General features: G+C 46.0%; 4 protein-coding genes and 1 long non-coding RNA gene across 10 annotated transcripts; 3 read left to right on the forward strand and 2 right to left on the reverse strand.

Annotated features, from left to right (window-relative positions):
• Positions 1-42: 42 nt before the first annotated feature.
• crygn2 (crystallin, gamma N2) lies at positions 43-3,072 on the reverse strand. Its single transcript, XM_086065664.1, has 5 exons — positions 2,910-3,072; positions 2,739-2,830; positions 1,561-1,717; positions 421-566; positions 43-337 (listed from the first exon to the last, which is right to left on the reverse strand). Exons 1-5 carry the CDS (start codon positions 2,928-2,930, stop codon positions 202-204), a joined length of 552 nt encoding a protein of 183 aa, XP_085921790.1. The 5' UTR covers positions 2,931-3,072; the 3' UTR covers positions 43-201.
• On the forward strand, positions 1,185-6,133 carry LOC147156034 (uncharacterized). The gene is made up of 3 exons (XR_015091970.1): positions 1,185-1,291; positions 3,903-3,968; positions 5,994-6,133. It is a non-coding gene; the product is annotated as an uncharacterized LOC147156034 (long non-coding RNA).
• Positions 4,164-13,701, reverse strand: phc3b (polyhomeotic homolog 3b). Of its 3 annotated transcripts, XM_086065658.1 has the most exons (13): positions 12,261-13,701; positions 10,987-11,530; positions 10,699-10,833; positions 9,474-9,548; positions 9,213-9,393; positions 8,281-9,060; positions 7,061-7,344; positions 6,779-6,962; positions 6,321-6,432; positions 6,006-6,129; positions 5,043-5,099; positions 4,766-4,982; positions 4,164-4,702 (listed from the first exon to the last, which is right to left on the reverse strand). In XM_086065658.1, exons 2-13 carry the CDS (start codon positions 11,509-11,511, stop codon positions 4,548-4,550), a joined length of 2,829 nt encoding a protein of 942 aa, XP_085921784.1. In that variant the 5' UTR covers positions 11,512-11,530; positions 12,261-13,701; the 3' UTR covers positions 4,164-4,547. The 3 variants fall into 3 exon arrangements, with proteins under 3 accessions (XP_085921784.1, XP_085921783.1, XP_085921785.1); XM_086065657.1 differs by having other exon boundaries at positions 4,766-5,099; XM_086065659.1 differs by lacking the exon at positions 9,474-9,548 and having other exon boundaries at positions 4,766-5,099; positions 12,261-13,700.
• A 556-nt stretch (positions 13,702-14,257) lies between these two features.
• LOC147156036 (uncharacterized) lies at positions 14,258-16,130 on the forward strand. Of its 4 annotated transcripts, none has more exons than XR_015092128.1 (4): positions 14,258-14,647; positions 15,076-15,134; positions 15,395-15,611; positions 15,692-15,827. XR_015092128.1 is itself a non-coding variant. In XM_086066280.1 (4 exons), the coding sequence occupies exons 1-4, from the start codon at positions 14,373-14,375 to the stop codon at positions 15,765-15,767; spliced, it is 534 nt and encodes a 177-aa protein (XP_085922406.1). In that variant the 5' UTR covers positions 14,258-14,372; the 3' UTR covers positions 15,768-16,130. The 4 variants fall into 4 exon arrangements, 3 of the variants coding, with proteins under 3 accessions (XP_085922406.1, XP_085922405.1, XP_085922407.1); XM_086066280.1 differs by having other exon boundaries at positions 15,355-15,478; positions 15,692-16,130; XM_086066279.1 differs by having other exon boundaries at positions 15,395-15,478; positions 15,692-16,130.
• Positions 16,131-17,008: 878 nt separating this feature from the next.
• Positions 17,009-26,631, forward strand: LOC147156037 (cullin-1). The gene is made up of 22 exons (XM_086066393.1): positions 17,009-17,210; positions 19,015-19,412; positions 19,560-19,734; positions 19,818-19,985; positions 20,449-20,499; positions 20,572-20,662; positions 21,171-21,334; positions 21,397-21,559; positions 21,927-22,057; positions 22,140-22,247; positions 22,333-22,439; positions 22,965-23,013; positions 23,084-23,215; positions 23,290-23,407; positions 23,526-23,602; positions 23,688-23,806; positions 23,875-23,980; positions 25,407-25,454; positions 25,542-25,624; positions 25,705-25,810; positions 25,896-26,009; positions 26,084-26,631. Exons 2-22 carry the CDS (start codon positions 19,273-19,275, stop codon positions 26,162-26,164), a joined length of 2,331 nt encoding a protein of 776 aa, XP_085922519.1. The 5' UTR covers positions 17,009-17,210; positions 19,015-19,272; the 3' UTR covers positions 26,165-26,631.
• Positions 26,632-27,422: the final 791 nt, after the last annotated feature.

Consider the following 27,422-nt stretch of genomic DNA (forward strand, 5'->3'; position numbering starts at 1 on the left):
TGGCTTTTGCGCAACAGGAAGTGACATCAGAGCACACGCAGGACATGTCAGACTTTTATTTTTGGCAAACGTGGCGGACTTCCTCCGCCGAGCTTGTCCGAGGGCTCGGACATCCGGAGGAGGGCGACATGAGAAAAAGAAGAATCCTTTTTTTTTTTAAAGTTGTCTTAATGACGTCTGCTTCTTTTGGCGCTGGCCGCTTCAGAAGTAGTTGACCACTCGCCGGATGGACTGGATGCTGGGGTTCTGCGCCTGCCACTCGTTGGGGCCGCAGTAGTGGCCGCGCTCCAGCACGAACATGCGGCCGCGGAAGTTGGGCTCCTCGTACATCACCCACCTGCGCACGGGTCACACGCGTGAGCCGGACGCGCGCGCTCGCGCTCGCGCACGCACACGTTCCACTGGCGGCTGTGTACTCACGCGCCGTCGCCGTACACCTTGACGGAGTTGACGCAGTTCTTGGCCAGGCCGCGGCTCTGCAGGAAGGGGCAGTCGTCGCACACGTCCACGCTCGGGCCCGAGAAGTTGAGACCTTCGAACAACTCCATGCGGTAATGTTCTCCGTGCTGCGCACGCCAAAAAAAGATATAAGATGTCGGATTTGTTTTTCCGTGTGCGTGAAAGCGTCTCAATTTTTCTCACTTGTAATGTAACGGTGGAGCTCATTAGCATAATAAGCACCGCCCCTACAGTCTCAAAAGAGAATTGTTCGACCAATTTAAGATTACGAATTGACCAATTTGGATAAAAATTGCTTCAATTGGTAACACGATTGAATTAAGTTAGTTCAAAGTATTAAGATTAATTAATTAAGAGTTCATCAAACTATTTATCACTTTAGATTGGAGTCACTTTGGACTAACTTAATTCAATGGTGTGTTACCATTTTGAAGTACTTTTTTTTTTCAGTTGGTCAACAATTTAATTTGTAATCTTAAATTGCACGGCGGACGACGAAGCACTATCATGTCAAAGCCAAAAAGGTAAGCAGAGCTGCAGCATTGGCGTCTGACGATAAGGTCGCAGTGACAAGGCAATGGAATCTCTTGTGCTGTCATAGTTGAATTACCCAGTGGGGGCTTCTTGCACGGTTAAGCAGAGCTGCATTGACTTGTCTCAGTGTTCTAACAGCTTGTTTTTGTCTGTGCGCTTCAACAACAACAAAAACATTTTTTTTTTTATTAGACCTTCCTATCAGAGACCTCCCAAAAACGCCGCTTCTACCTTTGCTATCAATATAAGCAGAGCAACGGGAGCTCAGGCAGCTGAAAGGATTCTTTCTGCTCAACAGGTATGTTTAACACTGTTCATTCATTATATATTACAATTTTTTTTTAATTAAAGCCAAAAAAAAAAGAAAACTACAACAACAAAAAAATTTCGACATGCAACAAACATTCACCCTCAAAAGTCAAGATCAAATTGTACCTAATATTTTGGCCTTCCTTGTGTGGTGTAAATTAGCTTAATAGCGCCACCGGGTGGTATTAGTAAGGATCTGAATTTTTTTAGCTGTCAGCTGCAGGCGCGCGTGCGCGCGCGTTTTAGCGTTGCCTTTACCATGCGGACGGGCTTGCAGGATCCCATGTGGTCGTTGTGCGAGTTCCACCTCTGGAATTCGGGGTATTCGCCGTGCTCCAGGATGTACTGCTGGCCCTTGGAGTCGGGGTGGTCGAAGCAGATCCAGGCGCCGCTCTCCACGCGGATGGAGTTCACCCTGACAAGCGCACGAGCACAAATTGCTCACCGGGGGAGCGCCGAGCGGACGCTTCCGGCTCGGATCCGCTTCGGCTCGCGCCGCAACAATTAACAATCGACCCTAAATCTGTTATCAAACGAATCGAATTGTGTAGAGCCGATACTGGCGGAATTTTCCAGTGGCAACGCAGCAGACGCGTCCACGTCCAAATTTAGCAGTAATAAATGTCATAATAATTCATATATTTGTGGAGACTGGGCTCAAGTTGTATTTTATAATTTTACAAATGTGCAGAATTTCACAAGTTATTTGTTAAAGATTAGAAAGCTCTTAATATGAAAAGAAAAATGCATCGAGCGGGTCACCAACGTCTTACAAATGCAATTATGCCATCTAGTGGCAGAAAGATAACCAACATAAATCAATATCACACTAGTTTTTTTTTTTTTACAGTTTGGTACAGTAGATCTTTTTAATTTTAGCTCAATTTTATGAATTATAAAATTACTGTATAAATGACTAAAAGATGCAGTCATATTTTTATTAAACTTTTCCCTTTACTTTAAAGAAGATAATGAAACTTAGAAAAAAACAACTTTATTGTACATTTAGAACAGATATAAAATTTGCGATTAAAGTCATGCGATTAATTACGATTAAAATTTTGAATCGACCCCTCATGTTTATTTATTTTTACAAGGTAAGATACTTTTACTTTTGATAACAATACAGATGTTCAGTACCACATTTTGTCAGAATCATCCTTTTATGTCATGTTACGTCAATTTAAAATAATGTTTTTGATTTAATTTGTAAAATTATTTTAAAATATTTATATTTTTTTAATAATTAATCAAAAACAATGGACAAGATGAATCGATTATTAAAAAGAATATCTGTTGTAAATGGAAGGGTATTGACTAGAAATGTCAACGATTTGGACATTCCAGTGAATAATCGATTAATCGCGACGCACACCTTCAACCTGCAAGCGACCCCGACCAAGCATCTTCCACAACCAACAAGAGTCCATCCTGACCTGTTCATGAAGCCGCGGTCTTGGAAGTTGTCGCAGTCACCTCTGACCTCTAACTTCCTGCCGGTGAAGCATTTGCCCTCGAAGAAGGTGATCTGGCCAAGGGAGTGGAGGGAAGTGACAGGCGCTCGTTAGGATCCGTCCCGACAAGGTTTCCGCTCGACAACCACTCACCTTTCCCGAACACTGCGACATTTTGCGGCGACCTCACGCTGTCAGCCACGCACGCACACAAACACACGTACGTGTAGGCGAGCCAAATTTGGACGCCGCACTTTATAGGCGGGCGCCGCCGGCACGCACAAAAGGGACTTTGTGAGCAGTCGGCGCTTTCACCGTCCTGATGCGTCCGCACATTCCGCGGGTGCGCGCACGTGCACGCGCGCGCGTTTGCGTGTCAATGGAAAGCGCACACGTCAGGCCTCCGCTCCGGTGATGTCATCGTGCTAACGCTTGACGTGACGCAATGCATCCTGGGGCGTGAAGGGGGTGGGGCGGAAGGTTCGAGGTCGCGGGTCGTAATCCTATCTCCGAGTATGTGTTGTCGCGTGACGTCATCACAAACACAAACTGCCATAAATTCATAAAAAAATTCATAAAAAATTATTAAAAATGAGGGGCAATCGCATGAATTCACAAGTTAACTCACGATTAATCACAAATTTTATATCGGTTCTAAACGTACAATATTTTTTTTCTAGGTTTTCATACTCTTGTTAAGAAAAGTGTGGGGGGGGGGGATTTTAAACTAAAATAAATAGTTCAAATGATTTTTTGACGTTTATAGCCGTCAATGGCAGTGAATGATTTATTTATTTATTTTTTAAAGAAAAGATCAAAAAGTCGAGGTGTCAGGCAATTCAAATTTTTAATTAGTCTCATTACTTCACTAGTTAACTCGCGATTAATCACAAATTTCATATCCGTTTTAAATGTGCAATAGAAAAAATTATAGGTTTTCATACTCTTGTTAACAAAAGTGGGCAAAATTTTTAAATAGAAATAGTTCAAATGAATTTTTGACGTTTATAGCCGTCAATGTGTTGATTTTCATTATTTAAGAAAAAAGAAGCTATTTTTATTTACCCAAATATTTTTTTAAAGGACATTTTAGAGCTGTAATTTTAATATTGTGACAACGCAATATTTTTGCTCACGTCAAATCAGGTAAACAAAAATGGCCGACGCAGGACACAAGCACTTTTGGAGGATACAGACTACTTTATTATTGAGGTGAGTGACATGAAAGTAGTTTTTATTTTTATTTTTATTAAAAGTGTAAATGACGTCCGTGAGTTGTGACTTAGATTGCAATATGTAAGCGGGAGTTGAAAATTGACTGCACGTAAACAAGTTCTTATCCGTGAAGATTATTACTCGTCGTCCGTAATATCAGTTTGCTCATAAATAATAAAAGACGTGCAAATGTAAGATTAATTGCTTTATTAAATATTTCCAAGCAGGATATCATAAAAATGTGGCCGTTTAAGAGCGCACTTTTTTTTTTCCTTTTTTTTTTTTTGGGTGGAGAATATAAAACATCACATTTTCATCAATCACATACAAAGTTGAGCTATCGTTATTATTTTTGATTTTGCCATATTTTTATACACACACACACACACACACACAGTGGTTATGTGAGCTACGGGATAGATTTGTCATGGACATCACGTTCTAAAAAAAACTAAATAGACAAATTTGATATATTAAATGTTGAAAATCCTTCAAGTCTTCAGCAGCTTATTCACAAAACGATTCCATTATTATTGGTCGTCATATTTATGTGCCCGGCGCTTCCCGTCTCGCTCTTCACGGGTTCTTGAGCGCGTTGATGTGCGCGCAGATTTTGAGCGCCGGCCCCAGTTTGATGTTCATGCTGCCCATCAGATGCTCCTCGGTGAGCAGCAGCAACGCTTGGCCGTCGATCTCCTGAAGACGGAAAGCCGACGAAACCTCGCCGCAGCCTGAAATGCACGCGCGTGTGTGTAAATGCACCTGTGTGTGTGCGTGTGTGTGCGCGCATTCACCTGGCAGCGTGTGTATGAAGGCAGTGACGTCCTCCACGGTCCACTGCGAGGGTTCGGGCTTAAAGGTGCTTGTGGGCGTGGACACGGTGACCGCCGCGGTTGTCGACGTCCTCGCTTTGTCCGCCGCTGGACTCTCCATCCTGGTTGTCACGGCGACCGCTGGTTCTTCCTCTCCTTCGTCCTCCTGGTCTTCCTCCTCTCCTTCTGCCTCCATGTCCTCCTCCTCCTCTTCCTCCTCCTCCTCCTCTTGGCGCTCCTCCTCCTCCGCCGCCACGACCTTCTTGTCCTCCTTGGTGTCCTTGTCCCTGCGTCCGGCACTCCAAAGATCACGAGGCTGCGGAGACGTTGTTATTAAAATGTCATTAGCACCTCAACCTCTTCAAACCCAAAAACATATAAATATGTTTTTTTTAATACTTATTTATATATTTTTTTACGAAGACTTTGATACAGCTTCTGACATGAGAGAGGTGGCTTAAAGTAATGGTAGTTATTACAGCCAGCAGGTGGCAGCAGAGTATAAGAGATCAACCAGGGCCATGTTGCAACGAGATCTTTTTGACAGTGTTTTCGACAGGAATGTGAATATTGACAAAACCTAGCTATAATCTAGTGCTAATTGCTGCAAAACAAAACAGATAGAATTATACGGTTTTTTTTCTTGATGAAAGAAAAACTAATCTTTTTTTTGTTTTTATAGCAATAGAACACAATATTCTGCGGGCCTTGCAAAATCTGTCAAAATCCAGTAAAACAGCCGGGAGCGAAGGGGGTTGCTTCAGTGAAAATGGCTGCAAGCGAGGAGTTAAATGACATCCCTCAAAAAATTGCTCACAAGTTGACTGACTAGGCTGCTATGCCCAAATATGGACTTCCACAAGAACGTTGAAGCAGCAACAATCGGACGGCGTTGTAGTCTGCTCAATTATGAAAAAAATATCACGATTAGGACGATCATTTATTTTGTGGTACAAAACAAGAAAATGTTTAAGCGTAAAAAAATGTAAGACAAAATTATTATTTTTTATGCAATAATTGTGCAAGTTCCTTTTGGATTTGGAATTTTTCATTTATTTTTAAATAAAATAAAAAGGTTGCAAATGTATCAATTTAAACAACAAAATTAGTATTAATAATCTTCTCCTTTTTTTTTTTACAATTATGCTTATTTTATAATAGTGGAGTGTAATAATTGAAATTGTAATTGAATTTTGATTTAATTGCACAGCCCGTTTGTTACCAGTCTGAGCAGGAGCGGTTTCCCTGGCACGGACTGCGCCCTGTTGAGGACCGGTCGCGGCGACCTCTCCGCGCGGCTGCCGGCGCTCAGCGCTCGCAGCCGCTTGGTCAGGCGGACGTTGAACCTGCCGGTAACAACAAAGAAGAGTTTGTCTTGACTTTGGTTCGGGCCGTTTGGCCTTCGAATCAAATCTCAGATTTTGGGTCCAAAAAAGTCGCAAATATTTGTCAACCGTGAAGTACGAAAACCACAACAAGCAAAAATGGTGCCAAAGAAAATGACGGTAGAAATAGTCCAAGATACGGCGAGTCTCACCCGCGAGCACAGGAAGTTGAGCAGAAGCGTTTGGAGCGCATGAAGTTGTGGGCGTGGCCTCTCTTGCCACAGAACTGGCAGTGGAGGACGGCGCGCTCGCAATGGGAACCGCCTGAAACGCAAAAGACAGGACAGGACAAACGTCAACAGGACCAAACCGATTGACGGGGTTGTGGTCTCATTTCATGGTTTCTTCTTCTTCTTCTTTTTTTCACCAAATTTACATGAAAACTGGCTCATGAATAGTGGGCGGGGCTTGACTGCTTTGTGATTAGGGAATCGCCAAAAAGGGATTTCTGGTCAACTTTACAGCAGTGCTCCCCAAACTTATCGGGCATGGACCAGTTTCTGGTCCGAGAACCGGTGGTTGGGGACCACCCACTTTCCAGGATTTTAGCGACTGGACAATTGCGAACGACTCAGTGATTCGTTCCCAAGGCAGCCAAAGAATCTCCTACGTGTTCCATGGTGCTGTGCATCTTTGCCGTCCTCATCTTGCGAGTCTGTCGAATGTTCCGAGTGTTCCGTCGCCTCGTCTATCGTCGTCACCGCCGCCTTGCCGTTGCTCCCGTTCACTTCCTGCGCCCGTGCAGGCGGCGGCGGCGGCGGCTGAGGCAGCAAAAGCAGCGACGAGCGGTTCACCTGAAACGACACGAGATTGTTCTCACCTTAAGACGTCAATTCAACATTGACCTGTTTTTCACACAGCGTGTGCGTTTTGTCTGTTTTTGCGTGCGTACAGGAAAGGGTTGCAGTCCTTCCTGTATGACGAAGCCTTCGACCACGTGCGTCAAGACGTCCCTGCCTTGAGGCCACACCCTCGACTCCCACGGCCCGCCCGCCGCCGCCGCCGCCGGGCCCTCTGGCTCTTCTTCTGATCGGTCGAGGGGCGGCTCGGCTTCCGGCGGGCTTTCGCCGACGGCCGGCTGCGATTGGCTAAGATTGAGCGGCTGGGCGACGGCGTGAGAGGCCGGATCCGTGAACGGGGACGAGGGCGGAGACTGCGACGACAGGCTGGACAACGCTGAAATAAAAACAGTTAACACAATAACACACAATAACACACCAGGGCCCGACTGATTAATCGGCCGATTATTGGCGTTTAAACATTGAAGAAAGCTGAAGTTTCCGACACTGTGAAAGTACCCTGAATGCACCATTTTCATTGCGTGGCAATAACAGCTAGCAAGTGTGTAGCGTATGTTATTCTGTTGTCCCTAAGCGTGCTTTAAGCTGTTTAATGACACCGCAGTTGGAGTTAACTGTAAAAGTAAACACACCGCGTTAATAATTACATCCACTGTATATTTAAATACAAAACATTTTGTTTTTAAAACATCGCCTAGCCTAGCGCTAATGCTAAAAGCGAAGGAAGGATCCCATTCAAATGCTAACAGGAAGTTAGCATCGACTTCGGGAGTGTTTTTCCTTTAAATAACGAATATCCACTCACAAATCTTGTGAGGTCACCTACCCACAGGTAAGATAACACTACGCAAAGGCACACATTCTTCCAAATATGTGAAAAACGAGTTTTAATAGAATTCAATCGCCACTTTCTTCTGTATTCACACTGCCCCCTGGAGGCCAAAACACAGAAAGTCAGTATTTGTTCTTACTGTTTTTTTCAGTTGCTTTTATTTTACTCAATTCTTATTTTACTTTTATTTTGTCATTGTCCTTTCAAGTTATATTTAAACTTGACATTTCAATGATTCAAAGACTTTCTTTCCTCAAAATTCAAGGATGTAAACATCCAATTGTAAACAAGTAAGAATGGTTTTATTATTGACACATTTAATAACAATAACCATGTGTACTTCATGAATTATTTTTGATAAGGTCATACTATGGACTTCTCATTCAAAGCAGAGAGGGTGGTAAATATATATATATATATATTTAAATGATCAGCAGATTAATCGATAATCAAATTTTTTCTGCCAAAAATCATGCATACCTGATTGGTTGTCTGAATGCGCGGACACGTTCTCGTCAATTTTGTTGCGATGGAGTTCCTCCTGGCTCGCTTCGTTGCCAGGAAGTTCCGGTGGGCTGACGCCGTGCGCGCAAGGTTCCGGCGGCAGACGCGGGTCAGGAAGCGGTTCCGGATGCCGGACGGGAAGTTCTTCCGGAAGCAAAGTCTCGGTGACGAGCGAATCCGCATGTGCGTGCGTTTGCGTCCGATCGACAGCCGACGGCACCTCGGAAGCGGCGGCCCCTCCCACTTGCAGCTCCATGGCGTCTTCCCGCTCGCCGTGTGCCGTTGCGCCGGCGTGGCCTTCCTCAGTCACCTCCATTTGGTCGTTGGGCCTGAGGCCGGCGTCCTTCTCTGCCTCCATCTTGCCCGCTTCCTCCTCAGCTTCCTGTCTTTGGTCATTTACGGCGTCTTGGATTCCTCCTGGCGGAGCGTTGCCCTCCTTCCGGCAGGGAGGCGACGCGGCGCTTTGAAGAAGCGGAAGCACTTCCCGTCTGGACAAAGTAGGCCGCACAGTTTGACCGGAAGACGGCGGCGGGCGAGCCGAAGAGAGAGCAATGATTTGTAGTTGGCGTGAAGCGGACGGCGCCGTCTCTAAGGATGAAGCGGCGGGCGGCGTGACGGCCGCGGGGAGAACGCCGACCTCGGTTCGGGGCCGGCTGGCTGGCGGCGACTGAAGAGAGGAGGGAATCCGCGGCGACGTCGCTCGCACGGAATGAAGTTTGGGCCGCAGAGGGACGGCTCGCACCGGCGAGTAAAGCGCTGGAGGAAGAAGAGACGCAAAAGATGAACACAAGGTGACCAATCAAAATCATCCTCAGTTTTAATTTCATCATTTAAATTCCGGATGACATTTTTCAGAGCCATATGGATAGCAAATCACGAGATTCCACTTTGTCGGTCGTGTGACTTACTTGGAGGCGGCACTGCCAGGTGGCGGCCAGGCGCGGTCGGGGGGCGTGGCCTCAGAGGAGGGAAGAGCGCCGTCTGCGGGCGAGAGAGTAGAGGCGGGGCCGAGATGGGCGGCTTCAGACGCAGGCAGGGGGGCGCGGCCAGGGAGGGCGGCGGGGGCGGCCTCGCCGTCACGTTGTGGAGCTGACAAGAAGACGGCACAAAAACAAGACGGCTGTCAAGCGGCGGCGCGTGACGCCGCTTGGCGCGCCCGCGTTGCTCACCTGGGCGGAGGCGGGGTTAGCGAGGGAGGAGGAAGTGGAAGAAGGGCCCGCCCGCATAGCAGACGTGAGAATCAGCTGCGAGCACAGGAAAGACAAGCGGACAGGAGCAAACACAACCACTTGGCTCACATTCAAACATTCAAGTCAGCAAAAGCGCAGATCGGAGAAAAAAAAAAATGGCACACTGACAAATGAAAATGTCACAAAAAGTACAAAGAGCAAATGACACCAAGGAATATTTTGGTAGACGTGCGCTCGGCATGAGCATTTTAAATTTTGGTGACTGAATTGCTTCCATTGATCGAGAAACAAACCATTTGTGTTCACTCCCAAAACTGCGCAAACGCAGATTTCTACCTGCGCACGTCTACAAAAAGACCAAAAGAAAATGAAAAGTCCACCCATGCACACAGTTGGACCACAATTTGCATCAGATTTGTGCCACCTAATTTTCATTAGATTTTGATTGATTTTGTTTTGAGCGGGTTTATTAGTATTTATTTCAAAATTGCTTTATTTGAGTAATTTATGACTTTAAGTATTCTTTTTTTTTTTATAGTATTTGTCAAGTGCAAGATAAAGAAAAAAAAGGTCACTAAGTATTGAGTAATAAAGTAAACTAATTCCTTCTAAATAAACTTTAATCAACTTTTTGACCTTGTAACATCTAATAACGTCATAATTCCCGGAAAATGTAATAAACAGCAAAAATTGGAGTGTTCAAATTTTCAGAGTTGATTTCAACCCCCTTAAGTGTATTTTTTAACACTGATTTATTTGACTAGAGTTGATTTATTGAGTGTTAAACCAACTCTGCGGAAAGTTAATCAAAGCAAGCCCCGCCCACTTGATCAGAAGTGCTCTGCCGGAAAGACTTCTGTGATAAAAGGAAATAAATTCAACCCAAAATTCTCATGTATGATATGAATTAGCAAAAGATGAAAATGAAGGACATTTTCGCTATAGTTATCGCTAGTTTTAAACCTAAAATGGACTTTCAGTTCCTTAATGTTCTTTTTTAAAGCACCTTGTTCATAAATCAAGGCACCACTGTAATTAGTTACTTCTACTTAGTTACTTTACCCGTTGTAAGAACCTAACCGTATATAACCAACCTGACTGTAACATGAAACCTCTTGGATGCTGCCTTCACTGTCACCATGGACACGGCAGCATCCCCCATGGGCGTGCGCGTGTGTGTGTGTGTGTGTGCGTGCGTGTTTACCATCTGAGCCCTGAGCAACACCTGCTCTTGTCCGCCGGGCCCTTTGAGACCTTTTCCCAGGAGCAAGGCCTGCTGGGAAGTTCTGTGCCTGGCGACGGGGAGGCCGAGCGAGCTCGCCGGGTGAGGTTGCAGCGCCTGCACATGGCGGGGGGTTAGCGTTAGCGTAGCATACATTCAAGTTGGCCTCAGGGATGTTGTGAGCTTAACTTGTTGAGGGTACTACAGTTGTTTATATGGTTGCCAAGGTAACCACCATAATAACACTCGACACAACGAGCGTTGCGCTACCTGTCTTCCAGGTGGACTGGCGGGCGTGTGGAAGGGCGTGATGGTGTTGGAAGTCGGCGTGGGAACGCTCCTCGCGCTCCCGTTGGTCAGCGCGGCGGACATCTTGGCCGTTAACGAAGAAGAAGAAGAGGACGACGAAGACAAAGAAGCGACGGCGTCTAATGCAGAAGACGGCGAGGTGTGCGCGGTGGTCTTGGAGGCGCAGGGAAGGATGGGGCGAGCGTACGTGCGCAGGGCGGGGCTCGCCGTGGTGGTCAGTTTGGGCGGCGCGGGGACCAGGACGTGAGGGGAGGATGTCCTGGCCGCCGCCGCCATCTTGGGTGCGGAGAGGGAGGGCGCGGGGGTGAGCGGTGGCGGCGGGGAGGAGGTGACGGGGGTCTGCGGCGGCGCCGCCGAGTCTTGCAGCAGCATGGGGTTGGGCGTGAGACGGGGCGGCGTCGGGGCGGGCGCCGGGGATGGCGACGAGACGGAGGAGAAGGCCGGTCCGCGCTCTGATTGGCTCGCACCCACCGCCTCCTTGTCCATCCTGCAAGGCTTTAGCGGCCTAAAAATCGACACATAATTAAGATCATATACTTGATGACAAATGAAGTGAATTAGTTCTATGACCATGCGCGTAACTCAAAATCTGTTACGCAAAGGGATCCGAAGATGATCAATGCTAATCGTTAGCACGTCAATGGCATTTTCCATTATGTGCATTAAGATAGCGTTACATTTGAACATTTTCAGCAGTCCTGAAATATATGTTGCATTCATTATTTTTATTAAATAATTGCTGAATTGATTTAAAGTAAATATGTAAATATATTTCTCTGCCTGTCTATGCCAGTGACGTGTAGTGCCATCTAGTGGAAGAACAATTAATTGCTCTTCCACTAGATGGCAGTGTCCATAGTGAACCTGCGTGGCCACTTTTTCGGTGTTGTGCCGTGACATTTTTTTTCATGTCAAATTATATGCCTCGGCTTAATTAGAGCTTGTAAAAATATAAAATGAAATAAAATATGTGATCATTGGGCGATGTCGCCACGCAAGCAGGTGCACGGCCACGCACGACAGCCACATCCTAACATTGTTGTTATTATCATATCAGGGAGGAAAAAAATATTAGGATTAGCAGTGTGCAATTTCTTCATGCGGACTCACATTCAATAGGAGGCAAATAATAATAATTAAAAACACGGAGGCAGGCCTCGGCTAGCAAAGTGTCAGGCTAACAACACGAGTGATGCTAAGCAAGTGTCAGCTGGCTCGGTTCGGCGGGTTCTTGCCTTCTGGTGTCAGCGTAGCGCGGCGGCCCGGTCCATCCGCTGCTCCATCCGCTCCACGGAACATTCTCACCGCGACAACGGGCGCACGGTGCCAGCCAGCCAGCCAGCCAAAGAGAGAGAGAGCGAGGGCGTGTGGTTGGGTTGCCTCGGCCCCACTACTCGATCGGACGGGTGGACGAGACTAGTGGAGTCTGGGGGAGTGTAGTCGCTGTCACTGGTGACTTCCTCGTCACCCGAAACTCAAAATAGACATCGACCCCGCCTTGGCACGATATCGTACGTCGACATCGCTGCCATATTAAATGTGGCACAGTAGCGCCAAAAACATTATTTACTACTATGATTTACGAATAATTACTTTTGGGAAATTGAACTGGCACTTTTTTTTTTTTTTGCAACAGATTGTTAGATTTTTATAACAGTAGCACAGCGATAAAAAAAATAAAAATGCGGGCACATACTGAAAATCTAATTGCAAAGTAAATATTCACATTTCCTCTCAATTTCACTGCACTTCTGATAAATACCTTGATAAAGCATGCAGATAGTACAAGCTCTCCATTAAAATTTATTGTTTCCATTTTGTTCACAGCAAGATTTATATCATGACTAAGAAAAATTGGGTATTGTAAAATAAAATGAAAATCTAAAAGAATTTCAAGAAATTAATTGCAAGTATATGTTTGGACAAGCCGCAAGTCATAACAACAGTGTATTACTACTTTTTTTCCCCTACGGATTTATCACTACCTCCCAAAGTTCTCACAGAGAACTGAAAATACTGTCTCTTGTTTCTTCAACAACCCCTGTCGTTTAAGTTTTCTGTGGCCCTGTATGGCAAGATAGCAAGAGCTGGTAGCACTACAGCAAATATAGTAGTGCTCATTTACTCCCCACTTATAGCGTGTGACAATGTTTATTTATATATATTTAATTTTGGCTGCAACACCAAGCCAAAAAACAAAACGGGAGAAAAACTTGTAAAAGTTTTAAACCAGGTCACTCGCAGGTCAAGGTTGCACTGTTGGGACTGGAGTAAACATTACTAATCAGATTAAAACCTAGGCATGTTGTTGCCCAAATATATTCCCATTTCTCAAATTCAGGCTATTAATTTGGCTTTATTTTACGGTCAAAACCGACACATTCAATATGGCGGACGCGCTGACGTTTTCCAACGACGGGTCTATGTATCAATTCATATCTATGACATGCACCTTCGTCTATGACTGTCTACTGTTAGCTCACACGCGAAGTTGATAAGCCGGGTGCTTGCTTGGTCTTTATCATGTTTTGATGGTGACTCGTCTGGCCGCCATTCTGTCTCCATGTTTGTGGCGGGAAGGCAGCCGGCCCGAGGCCCACCTCTCGCGGCTACGACCTCCCTCTTCGCTCGGCTACCTGCTTTAGCTCCAGCGACGGCACAGTTGTGTTCGCCCGCTAATGAAAAACAGCGCCACACAGCTCTGGAGGACTCTCTGTGATAAAAATAAAAATAAACTTGTTCGTTTTCGTTTTGCTCCCTCATTTGGTATTTTTTTTATTACTGTTCACGTCTTTTATCTCTCGTTATTGCAACAAAAGTGAAAGACTTCCTAAAATAAATATAAAGTGTTCACTTAAGGACGACTCGCAAAGCGCGGCACGAGACTACAGGTGACACTAATGCGACTTGTCAATAAATCCTAAATGCGACGTCACTCACATACTTTAGTGCCAGCGTCGTCAAGCACACGACTCAGGCCACGGTGACGGAAACCAGAAATGTGCCCTCCAAAATAAAGCAAAAATATAAACGAGAAGCTGGTATTATGTCAAGGTCCAAATGGTCCTACTGCTCTTTTGGTAACGAAAAGGAGCTCACGGAGAGTGACTGAAGGTGTAGATGTATTGTGCTCCACGCCGCTACAAATTGCCACACAAAACAAAGCCTTTTTATTTTGAAGGTCTCAACCGGAAACTGCGCTCAATCAATCACACTTCGGTTGAGCTTATGTGGTTGGAGCACCATGGCAACCCGGACACTTGAGAAACACTGCGCTTCGTTAATACTTTGGCGCAGAAGATGTCCTCATTAAAGGAAGTGACATTTGTGGACCAGAGCCAAGCAGGATGCCTTCAACAAAGATGATCAAGCACAAAGCACTGGAAGAGAGGAGCAAACTTGTACCCGTGTACCAAAGCCGAGCGGCCAGCTGCCCCAGACCGGCGCAGAAGGGGACGGGTCGCTCCCAGATGGGCTGCGAGCGCCCCAGCAGGTCCAGATCCACCGTTGCCCGAGCCGGACCCACCAAGCAGGATGCCGCCTGGGATGCAAAGTGGCGGGAGGACGGCGAGCGTCCCGGACGGCGGGGGCGAGCGAGCATTCAGAAGCTGGCAATTCACAGGTGAGCTGTCGACCAATGAGATCTACCTACATAGGACATTTTTCATTTTTAGGTCTACCTGACTGGCAGTTCGTAAGTTTGGAGGAATGCGTTTTTGTTTGATTGTCTTTATGTGCCCTGTAATTGATCGGCGAACAGTCCTGGGTGTCGCCTGAAGTCCGCTTAGATAGGCTCCAGCCCACCCAAAGTCGGATCCTGTGGACAAGCGCGATAGAAAATCTCAAATGCCGTCACGTGTGCAAGTCGTCACATAAAAACCTTCAGTGTGCGTGCGTGCTGCCATCTGTTGCTGCGTGCAACCGGCTTGATGATCAGGATCAAGCGGCCTGTAGCAAGCTGCTGACTTCTTCACGTGATGTTGCATCCTGGCGTGACTCCTCACTCGCTTGTCTTGGTCATATTTGCTTTTTTTTTGTGTTTTCTTTCAGCCACAAAGCCTTTACCGTCATCCCCCCGAACCCCAAGAAGAGAAGAGACATGCAGAAAAGTGAGTCCACATATTAAAATTCCTCAATTTCATCCATTGCAGGGTGGCGCCATTTTGTCCTGTAGCGCCCTCTGCTCTCACATTACCAAAGGTAGAAAATAGGCAAGCTGTGACGTTTGTAATGCGAGCCCGAGGGCACAATTTTAGCTGACAGCAGGGGGCGCTGCAGGATAAAATGGCAGTGCCCTGGGTTTGACAAAATTGGATTAATTTGCTTCAGTCAGATGTTTGTATCCATCCTGTTGCGATTGGTTGAGCAGAGGCGGAGGCGGAGCTGGCGGCTCTGGAGGAGCTGAGGCTGAGCAGAGCCATGGCGTACGTCAACATCCAGCCCAGCAGCGTCGGTGAGGCACAATTGGCACGACTGCCTCGCTAGCTTTAGCGAAGATGAACAAATTCTACATAGATAAACCCGATAATGAGGACAAGCGCAATAGAAAGCGGATGGATGGACATCACTGCCCCCTTTTGTTTGGAGTATGTAGTACACATAAACGCTCCTATAATCCAAGTGTAAACCTGTGTGTGTGTATGTGTGTGTGTGTGTGTGTTCAAAGGTGGCTGTTTGAGTCTGGAGGAAGTCCGACTGAAGCAGCAGCAGGAAATGATGCAGGTCAAGAGGAAGCAAAATAGCGTTGTGACGTCGCCAAGGCGCGCTGAAGGCAGCCCGCACGAGCGTCTTCCGGAGGGATAATTTCAACATTTCTGCTGCTGACATGATGAGAATACACGACATTTATTTAAATGAAAAAGCTTTTTACAAAATACTCTGGCGCCAACTTGTGTTTCTGTCGTCCCTTACTAACGATCATAATAGTAAATACACATCCTCAGCTCTTACTAATAAGTTGTATTGTCATTAGAAACCTATATTATAACATTTGCAAAAATTAACTGCTAATTTATAAATGAATTTGTCAATGTTAATATTTGATGGAAACGGACTGTTGCCATTTTTGTATGTTTCAACTTGTTAAATAAAGGGTTAAAATATAATTATTATTTTATTGTTTTAATCAACTGGTACCGACACTTGTCAATGGTCAAAATGAGCGCCATTCATGGATTTACAACGCTGGCCGCTGATTGGCTGCAGTTGAAGTCAATCAAGCAAGCGCTTTCCCATTCAGGTAAACAATTGGCTGTTGAGCTGATAGCTCCGCCCAACACGCCGGGGTAGGCTTCATGAGGAGTCGAATGACTGTCGGGGCCATTGTTGTAGTCCCACTGCAACGCCATCCTGTGACGTAAATGCTGCGTTCAGTGACTCCTCCGGGGAACCAGAGTTTATTTTCACGAGTTTGACAGTAAGTAAAATTATTTAAAATGAGACAATAAATGTTAGAAAGGAAATAGGGTTGCACTACAAATAAGAATGATAAGTGAGGTTGTAATAAATACTTTGGGTTTCCTTTTAATTCATTCATTATCCGTTATTTGAAATGTATTTCAAACCACAATTTGTGTTGTGCGGAAATGCTGACATGAGATGTAGAATGTGAGATTTGAAGTTGGAAATGTTACAATTGGTCTAAACAATAGATACATCTGTAAAATATCTCTCCAATTAGGGAATTTTAATGGTAATTTTTGACATTATTGTTATGTGGACAACATTTTCTGAATTATCTGAATAATTTGAATTTGGAATAGGGAACTAATATGAAGTTTTATGTTGATTATTATTATTATTTTTAATTGCGTGTGAAAAGTGGGAATTTGTGGAATTCATTTATAATGGTTTGAATCTGTGGACAAATGTTAAAAAAGTAGAACGATGAAAATTGGCAGAATAACGACTGACATGAATTGAATGTTTACGACTGTCTTTTGCTTGCGTTTCTGTCAGCCGTATTTCCGAGCGTCCGCGAAGGCAGCATGAATCGGCGCTTGCCGAACTGATCTTTGTGCGGAGCAAAGTGAGTTAGCACTTAGCAGCAGTTAGCAGCAGTAAGTCGCCGCACTGAGCAGCATTAGCGGCGGGTTGGTAGCGGCGGCAGTAGCAGGAAGAGAACGCGACCGCTGGGACCGACACAAGCCAGGATTACACATTGAGAGCCACGGCCTAGAAACATGGTAAGGACGCATTTTGGACTCTTATTTTTTCTTTCCCCCTCTTATTTTTTTCCTCGTGACAATTCCGCAAGCTCCGAGCTAGCCGGCTAATGCTAACGGCTAGCGGTGTGTTTTCCTGACTCATTATTGAGGGGCTGGCTGCCATTTTAAACACTAACACCGCCGCGACGAACAAATCTCGTTTCCCTGCAACACAATTCACTTCGCAGTGCCCGAAGGCGATTAAACGGCGGCGTCAACACGTGTCGTGATGTCGCTTTTACTCTAATCGCGACCCCGAAGCGAGCTCGTCCGAAGCTAACGTGGCTAATGCTAGCCGACGAGCACAGCGGCTAGCACGATGGCGTAGTAGTGTCCCTCTCGGGAAAACTTAACTTTTTCGCCTGTAATCCTTTGAAATGTTTGACATGGCAGCCGATAAACGAGCCCCTTAACCGACGGGAGTGAAAACACAGCGAACGTGACAGAACACCTACAAGAATGATCATCGTTGATCATCTCATCTAGGTAATTTGCTCGCTTACTTGCTCCGATGTGATATACTTTCGGGTTGTCATGGAGCGTATTTGAGGAGGGAAAAAAAATAATAAATTCTTTCGAATGCTTGTTTTCATATGAAATGATGACATTGCCAGAGCAGACGTGATGAGTGTAACTTGATCGCTGTCTCAAAAGTTAATTTACACGATGAGAAGATATGTATAGTTTTGCTGTGGCAATGATGGCAGCATCTGATCTAACAGAGACCCTTCGAACACTAACATAAATTTGAAGCTATCTGCTCAGTCAAAGTTTCACATTTTAAGAAGCGTCACCATCTCAAAAACCTCTTGCACATAAGCATCACTATATTCATATGATGCAATACTTGTATTTTGCGTGTCATTTCAACAGTAAACTTCAACAGGGAGAGTGACAGTTGAAGAGCGTGATGCAAGCGCACTTGGTCTCTTTCTGGAGGAAAGACCGAGCGAGCGAGTCGTCTTCGTGTCTTCCAAGTGATGTTATTCAATAGTCTCCCGTTTCTTGACAGCGAGTGAGTCAGAACAGGTGCTAAGGACGACTTAAAATAAGTTTAACGTGCGTGGGAGGCGCCAAACTATTTCTAAACAAAGTGGTTAATCTCTTTGCTATCGATTTCCAATCACAGCGACTCGCGCGAGTCTTCCACCGGTCCAGCATCTTCCCTTGTTGCCGTGGTAACCGCTGCAGCTTCCCTGGTTTGTCCTCGGAAGCGATTGCGGGTTCACGTGCGCGCTCGTGGCAGATCAAGGAGCGGCAACGGGAAGTGTCGTTGGCGTGGCGTTTAGTGGACTAATCTGGAATTAGCCGAGTGATGTTGGCCTGCGAAGCCGACTGCGTTATTCTGCCGGGACAACAATTCAGCCATCAAGATGTCTTTTTCTTCTTTTTTTCGCTGACCTTGGAATACTTCGCCAATGCCTGCTTAAAACGCTGGGAAAAAGTCATTTGGCATAATTTTTCCATTTAAAGTCATTAAAGTTTTGGGCTGCCGACAAGCAAATTAAACGGACCCCCCCCCCCCCCACCCCCAGTTTCACTGATGATACATTCCAGAACCGACCATTATATCGAGAGAGATCATAAAACTCACGTTAACTTGTTTGTTGTTCTCTCACTTGAAGCACAACTCGTTTGCTTCAAGCATCTTTGTGAGCTGAAGTTCAAACTGACAAATCGAACATACAACAATGCTCAAAGGCCATAGACGGTCCATGAGAATATCAGAACCGGCACCAGTCTCTTAAAAAGTCCCCTCACTCATGACTGTTTTTCTTCCCAGGTGATCTGGTGACGGACGAGCGCGGAAGCTCTGGGCTGTAGGAGCGGCACGCAGCGCCACCTGCCCGTGCACAGCGGGAGTGCAGCCCCCACCCCATCCCCATCCCCGTCGCCAGCGCCGCTTCCCGATGGAGTGCGCACTCTGAGAGCCGCGCCCCGACCCGCCCGCATCGTCGCAGGAGACCGGCCCCGCTGCCCGGCCGCAGCTGCGCCAGGGAAGCCTCGGCAGGAGCCGCCCCCCGCCCCCGCCGCCGCCGCCATGTCGTCCAACCGGACCCAGAACCCGCACGGCCTCAAGCAGATCGGCCTGGACCAGATCTGGGACGACCTGCGGGCCGGCATCCAGCAGGTCTACACCAGGCAGAGCATGGCCAAGTCCAGATACATGGAACTCTACACGTATCCGCAGCGGATCACATGTCGTGTTCTCTCATTCTGTGTTTTTCTTTTTCTTTCTTTCGCTCTCTCTCTTCTTCTTCTTCCCCGCGCCGCGCAAGAATGTGCCACGGATGCGCCCGCATTTATTTCCTTAACGCCTCCCGCCAGGCACGTATACAACTACTGCACCAGCGTGCACCAGTCCAGCCAGGGCCGGGGCTCGGTGCCCCCCAGCAAGCCCTCCAAAAAGTCCAGCACTCCGGGCGGAGCCCAGTTTGTAGGCTTGGAGCTCTACAAGAGGCTGAAGGAGTTCTTAAAGAACTACCTGACCAGCCTGCTCAAGGTGAGTCGCCGGCGCGCGGGCCCCCCCAAAAAAAAAAGACGGCGAGCGCCCTCAACGCGCGTCTTTGTGTTTGGGCGCGCCAGGACGGAGAAGACCTCATGGACGAGTGCGTGCTCAAGTTCTACACGCAGCAGTGGGAGGACTACCGCTTCTCCAGTAAAGTCCTCAACGGCATCTGTGCCTACCTCAACCGCCACTGGGTCAGGCGGGAGTGCGACGAGGGACGCAAGGGCATCTACGAGATCTACTCGGTCAGTCGAAACGGCGCTTTGCGGCCGGGTTGGGGGTGGAAGTCCCGCCGTGTCGTCGGTTGGCGATTTGCGTCGTGCGTTTGGAATCAAAGTAAAAATAAAAAAATTAAAAAGAAGAAGCAAATTTTCATAAAGGAATCAATCGACAAAATGGTAGATAACTTCAACTTTAGAAATTCAAACCAGCTATAAATATTGTGAAAATGTCTTTTGTTTTTTGTCAGTTTATTTCAAAGATTAGCATTTCGAGTTTTATTTTAAATATTTTTTGGACCGCCTCTTTTACAAAACCTGTATAGTTAATTATTCGTATGTTCAATAGTGTAAACATCGGCTTGAAGTTGTTGTTTTTTCTAACTTAACGGTCTCGATCCCGATCCCGATTCCTCTTCCTCCTTTTGCCCATGTTATGCCCCCCCCCCCGGTCTGCTAATCACGTCAACTGTTGTGTTCTTCCTCGCAGCTGGCCCTGGTCACCTGGCGGGAGTGTTTGTTCAGACCCCTCAATAAACAGGTGGTGTGTATTTTTTGCGTGGACTTGAGTTGATCACTTGTCACGTATTCTGACTTGAGGTTTGTGTGTCAGGTCACAAACGCTGTGCTGAAGCTCATCGAGCGGGAGAGAAACGGCGAGACCATCAACACCCGCCTCATCAGCGGCGTGGTCCAGTCTTACGGTGGGTCGCAACACACTTCAGTACTCGCGTTTTGTACTTAATTCACCCGCGGCCATTTTCACTGAAGCAAGCCCCTTCGCTCCGAGCTTCTTGATTTTGCAAGGCCCGCAGAATATTGTGTTCTATAACCTACCAAAAGAAAGATTAGAGTCTTTATTTAAATTCACCAGCAAAATCTACCCATTTTCATCAATCTTAGGCGGCGACCATTTTGCAACTTGCTCTCAACTGAAAATCATATCACAGTTGCTCAACCAAGGGCCAATCACGGCCCAGCTTGTAAACATCACATGACCAAACAAAAAAAAATACTAATATCATTTTAAAAAGTACACAAACTCCCTGCAATTAAGTCAAAGCACAGATGCTGAAATACAAAAGTAAAAAAATAAAATGAATTGTGCTTTGTACTTTATTTTTATTTATGACATGCCCATAAATACCTTGAGGAGAGCAACCTGTACTTTTTTTTTTTTTTTAATAACGCCCCCATGCATACCCCCGATAGTGGAGCTGGGCCTGAACGAGGAGGACGCCTTCGCCAAAGGCCCCACCCTGTCCGTCTACAAGGAATACTTTGAGTGCCAGTTCCTGACCGACACGGAACGCTTCTACACGCGCGAGAGCACCGAGTTCCTCCAGCAGAACCCCGTCACCGAGTACATGAAGAAGGTACGCACGCACGCACGCACGCGGCATGAGAGCGATGATGTCATCGTCTCGTTTGACGGCAGGCGGAGGCCCGCCTGCTGGAGGAGCAGCGGCGCGTGCAGGTGTACCTCCACGAGTCCACGCAGGACGAGCTGGCCAGGAAGTGCGAGCAGGTCCTCATCGAGAAGCACCTGGAGATCTTTCACACCGAGTTCCAGAACCTTCTGGATGCTGACAAAAATGAAGGTGAGGTTTGTCCGGTTAAAAGAAGAAGAAAGAAAAAAAAGGTTTGACCTGGAACTTTTTTCCCCTTCTCAATACTAGAATAAAGTGTCATGTTACCTCCACTACAGTAGGTGGCAGTGGCGCTTTACTTGTAAGGAGGATTAGCTCCTCTGCATGAGGGTACTTTGAACAATTTTATAGACACATATTTGTTTCTTGTAACAAAAAATAATTGAGAAGCACTGATGTGATGTAAACAAGAAAAACAGACTAATTTCCTTCTAGATGCAAATGGTGGGAAAATTGAGAAATCAGTTTTTTGTTGGAAGAATGAATGTTAATTCGTTTTGAAGGTACGAAATGTTCCGATGACGTGTTGTCTGTCCAGACCTGGGTCGCATGTACAACCTGGTGTCTCGCATCACGGACGGCCTGGGAGAGCTGAAGAAGCTTCTGGAGACTCACATCCACAACCAAGGCCTGGCCGCCATCGAGAAGTGCGGCGAGGCGGCGCTCAACGTACGGCGGCACACGTCTGCCACGCGCCGAGCCAGCCGACGCTCCCACGTCACGCATGTCGTGTGCGCGTCTTGTTTTCCAGGACCCCAAAGTGTACGTGCAGACCACGCTGGACGTGCACAAGAAGTACAACGCCTTGGTCATGTCGGCCTTCAACAACGACGCCGGCTTCGTGGCGGCGCTGGATAAGGTCGGCCGGCGAGCGATCAATTGACGGACGGGATGGATCGATCGGGCGATTTGTGAAGTATTAATTTTTTTTGTGTTCCCTTCAGGCGTGCGGGCGCTTCATCAACAACAACGCCGTCACCAGGATGGCGCAGTCGTCCAGCAAGTCGCCCGAGCTGCTCGCCAGATATTGCGACTCGCTCCTCAAGAAGAGGTGAGCCGGCGTCGCCGCGCACTTTTTTCTTTTCGCTTCTTTACATTTTTTTTCTGCTTTTGCTTCTTCTCGAAATTGTCTTCATCATTTGCAGCCATAACTTCAAGGCCTGCCCGCCTCGTTTGTAACCTAAACCTAATTTAAAGCCCTTATTTTGAAATGTTACAACCCAAATTTGAAACCATAAAACACCCAGAAAAATGAGCAAAAAAAAGTTTCAGATTTTTTTTTATTTTATTTTTTTGTCTTATGTGATTTAAATTACACACACAAAAAAAAGTTAGCAAAAATCCATACCGCCACCAAAAAAGGCAGATTTTTGCTCATTTAAAAAAGGCTCGTATTGGCTGATTAAATCAATTGGGTCCTAATATTGCCATTTAACGTGCTTAAATGTATTTCAATGTTTACAATTTTTGTATACTTTTTCTTCAATTTCTTTTCTTTCTTTTTTTTTTACGTCTTGGCCTGTTTGTGTTTCCGCTTTTTCTCTTTCTTGACGTTTGTTTGTCGCCGTTCGGTCAGCTCCAAGAACCCCGAGGAGGCGGAGCTGGAGGACACGCTGAACCAAGTGGTAAGTCGGCCTCGCCGCCGTCCCGTTTGCCGGCTTTGCAAAGACGCGCCGGTCCCCGGCTGTCTTCCAGATGGTCGTCTTCAAGTACATCGAGGACAAGGACGTCTTCCAGAAGTTTTACGCCAAGATGCTGGCCAAGCGTTTGGTCCACCAGAACAGCGCCAGCGACGACGCCGAGGCCAGCATGATCTCCAAACTCAAGGTGCCGACCGACCGACCCCCTCCGCGTGCGCGGCGGCCATTTTGTCACCGTGTCCCTCCGTTGTGCTTTTGCAGCAAGCGTGCGGCTTTGAGTACACGTCCAAACTTCAGAGGATGTTCCAGGACATCGGCGTCAGCAAGGACCTCAACGAACAGTTCAAGAAGCACCTCACCAACTCGGAACCTCTCGACTGTCAGTGGCGCACGCTTCGTTCATGGGCACCGCGCAAGATTTTTAAGCCGTCGATGAAATTATTCTTTTGCCGTCGGTTGCTGAAGTTCTAACGAAGACTTTGTGTTGTTGTTTTCAGTGGACTTCAGTATTCAAGTTCTGAGTTCCGGCTCGTGGCCTTTCCAGCAGTCGTGTACCTTCGCGCTCCCCTCCGAGGTAACAACCGCGCGTGGCGTCCGCCGCCGCCGTCCGCCGCCGCCGTCTTCCTGACTGACTGGCGCGTTGGTGTGCGTTTGTTCAGCTGGAGAGGAGCTACCAGCGCTTCACGGCGTTCTACGCCAGCAGACACAGCGGCAGGAAGTTAACGTGGCTCTACCACCTGTCCAAAGGCGAGCTGGTGGCCAACTGCTTCAAGAACAGGTACGCAACCCGCCTTTGCCCCGCCCCCCGTCCCGACGGCGAGTCATCAGCGTGCCGCCGTGCCGCAGGTACACGCTGCAGGCGTCCACCTTCCAGATGGCCATCCTGCTGCAGTACAACACGGAGGACAGCTACAGCGTGCAGCAGCTCTCCGACAGCACGCAGATCAAAACGGTGAGGCGACCACAAGCACGTTCGTTTGTTTGACTGGCTTCCGTAAGTTCAAAGTTCACATCACACGCGCGGCGTTTACGTTCCGGGCGCAAATGGGAGAAATCCACATTCGAATACATTTACGGGCCGTTGATGGATGAGGATTTTGTTGTTGTAAAAATGAGTGCTATCAAAGTTGGAGTGTTTTTTGTTTTTGTTTTTAATAAGAAAAAGGGTTTTATGGATTCAGGATTTTTGGGGCCAATCAGCGAGTTTGGGGGGGCGATAATCTCCAAATACTCAAATTCAATCAGAAGATGGAGAACTATATTTCGTTAACATCTTTTATATTTATAAAAAAGCCTAGGTTTTTTTTTTTAACTGTTAGATTTGATGGTTTTATTTATTGTAATTTGTTCTAACTTTCATATTTCTTAGAAATGCTTCATTACAAATTAAATGTATTATTATTATTATTAACTCATTGCTTAATCACAAAAAAATTATCGCAATTATCTTACTTACTAATTTTAACTGTTAGTTGCTTGCTTTAAAGTAAAGCATTTAATAAATGTTCATGTATCGCATTCAGAAAATTTGCTCATGTTGCAATATTGGGGTCATTTTTTTCCCCCATTTTAAATCGTGCAAGTAATTAACTGATTAGGAAGAGGAGGCGTGTGTCGTGGATCACAAAATGTTGAAGACGTCCTCATAACATTAAATGTCGAACTTTTGCTCTTCAAATTTAGTGAACAAAAAAATGTTGATAAAAAGCCGATTTGATTAAGTGATTAAACTGATTAATCAAAATTCTAAAATGTGATTAATCTGATTTTAAAAATGTAATAATTTCACAGCTCTAGTCAAAATACATCAGATATTTATTATTTACCATTTTCAAAAATATAGGACATGTATAAATTATGAGCTTTCTACGATGGTCGCATATTTTGAAATCAGTTACAAGGCTAACAATTAGCATCTCAACAAAACAAGCCAGATGGCCGTATAATAGACATTTAGATTTGGTGGACAAAAATAATACCGGACGATGTCCAAATATGACTGCTGCATACCAATTGCTAAAAGGTTAACTTTTTGATCCAAGTGTGAGACATTTTTGATCTTTCAAGGTCTTTAAACACACTTTTAAAACAATAACGGCTGTGAACAAAGATCTGTGCTGTGTGATAATTGTGTTGTTTTCACTGTACTGGCAAGTGGGAATTTGGTGTTGCGCAACATCAGTGTAGTGCCACATTGTGCCACAACTTGCCAAGTGGCAGCACTGAGCTCTACTGGAAGACATGCAGCGGGATTAAAAGGTCCACAATTACTAATATGCGCAATTGTTGTTGTCTTTTTCAGTTTGTATGCGTTGCTGGACGTGTTTGTGATTGTCATCGGAAAAAAATGTTTCACGAGTCTTCCTCTTCCCTTTCAGGACATCCTCATTCAAGTTCTGCAGATCTTGTTGAAGTCCAAACTGCTGGTGAGTAAAACGAGCGCTCCGCCGTCACCCCGGACGACGTCCGTCCGTCACTCAGTCCTTTCGTCCGTCCGTCTGTCTTGGCGTCAGGTCCTGGAGGACGAGAACGCCAACGTGGACGAGATGGACTTCAAACCCGACACGGTCATCAAGCTCTTTCTGGGATACAAAAAGTCAGACCGCGTCCCACGACCGCACTTCCTGCTCGCCGTCGTCTTTGCTGACGTGTGTGTGTGTGTGTGTGTGTGTGCAGTAAAAAATTGCGCGTCAACATCAACGTTCCCATGAAGACGGAGCAGAAGCAAGAGCAGGAGACCACGCACAAGAACATTGAGGAGGACCGAAAGCTCCTCATTCAGGTCTCTCACACGCACGCACGTCTTTGAATGTGTTTTTTTGCACGTGCATTTTTGTGCGCGCGTGTTGACTTGCGTGTGCGCGCAGGCGGCCATCGTGCGCATCATGAAGATGCGGAAGGTCCTGAAGCATCAGCAGCTGCTGGCCGAGGTCCTCAACCAGCTGTCGTCTCGCTTCAAGCCTCGCGTGCCCGTCATCAAGGTGCTTTTTGCCGCCGCCGCCTCACTTCCTGTACAAATATCAGCTGACGGCCGCCGTCTCCCCCTTGTGGACAGAAATGCATCGACATCCTGATCGAGAAGGAGTACCTGGAGCGAGTGGACGGCGAGAAGGACACGTACAGCTACCTGGCATGAGACCCCGCCTCCCCTCGCGCACGCACACACACGAGCGCCCCCCCCCTCCCCTCCACATTGCCCCGTTTTTATTTTCATGTGTTGTTTTTCTTCGTCTGAGTAATCAAATTGTGGCTCATGATGTGTGGCGGCCATGTTGCGTGTGCGTGCGCCACACGGAGCTGCTGGTCTGCCCGCCGACTGGAGGCTGAACTCTGACCTCTGCGCTCGCCCGCCAGTCATGAAGGAACTCAACATGCCCCCCTCCCACGACCCCCCCCCCCCCCTCCAACTGACGCACGTTGTAAATAGGCCCAGAGTTTAAGAGGAAGAGCACCTCGTCGTTCTCATGACTAGCCTTCAGCCAATCAGAGAGCCATATCCAAAGGTTTCTGCATGTTCCCGCTTCTCTCGCGCAGGACGACATTTGTATAGTGTGCTTCATTTTCTAAATGTGTGATAAATAAACGACTAAAAGGTTTCGTAAACATTCTCCGGCTTTCTATCGCTGCTGCATGAGGTCGACTGACTTACTTGGGAAATCGAGTTTAAAACTCGCTAACCCTTGTTTAAAACCCAGAACTCCCCAAAAAATTTTTTAGAATGTTTAAGGTTTTTTGAAGACCATGTATAAGGCATTTTTGAAACGACCATAAGTTTTTTTTTTACCAAAAAAAAAAAGACCAGTAGGGTGTGTGTGTTTTTTAATGACAATGTATAGTGTAAGGCATTTAAAAAAAAAAAGCTTAAATTTATTTAAATTAAAGCTTTACTGTCATTTACAAAAAAACCTTACTTTTTATGCCATGGCCACTTTATAAAAAAAAATAATTCTTTAAAAAAATTAGTGTATATTAGGACATTTAAAAAAAAAAGGCATGCATATATAGTAAGGCATCTTTTTTAAGATGACCATGTATAGTCAGGCATTTACAAAGAAATATTTTTAGAATGTTTAAGGTTTTTTGTTTTTCGAAAAAGCATGTGTATAATAAGGCATTTTTGAAACGACCATAGGTTTTGTTTTTTTAACCCAAAAAAAAAAAGACCAGTAAGGTTTGTGTGTTTTTTTAATGACAATGTATATTGTAAGGCACTTAAAAAAATATTTCTTAAATTTATTTAAATTAAAGCTTTAGTCATTTACAAAAAAAAAGCCTTACTTTTTATGCCATGGTCACTTTAAAAAAATTAAATCTTTAGAAAAGTTACAATGTTTGAGACATTTATTAAAAAAACAAAACATGTATAGTAAGGTATCTTTTTTAAGATGACCATG

This window comes from Leptonotus elevatus, chromosome 21, assembly GCF_054856555.1.
Source record: "Leptonotus elevatus isolate MCC_2025b chromosome 21, RoL_Lele_1.0, whole genome shotgun sequence".
Classification (NCBI taxonomy): Eukaryota; Metazoa; Chordata; class Actinopteri; order Syngnathiformes; family Syngnathidae; genus Leptonotus; species Leptonotus elevatus.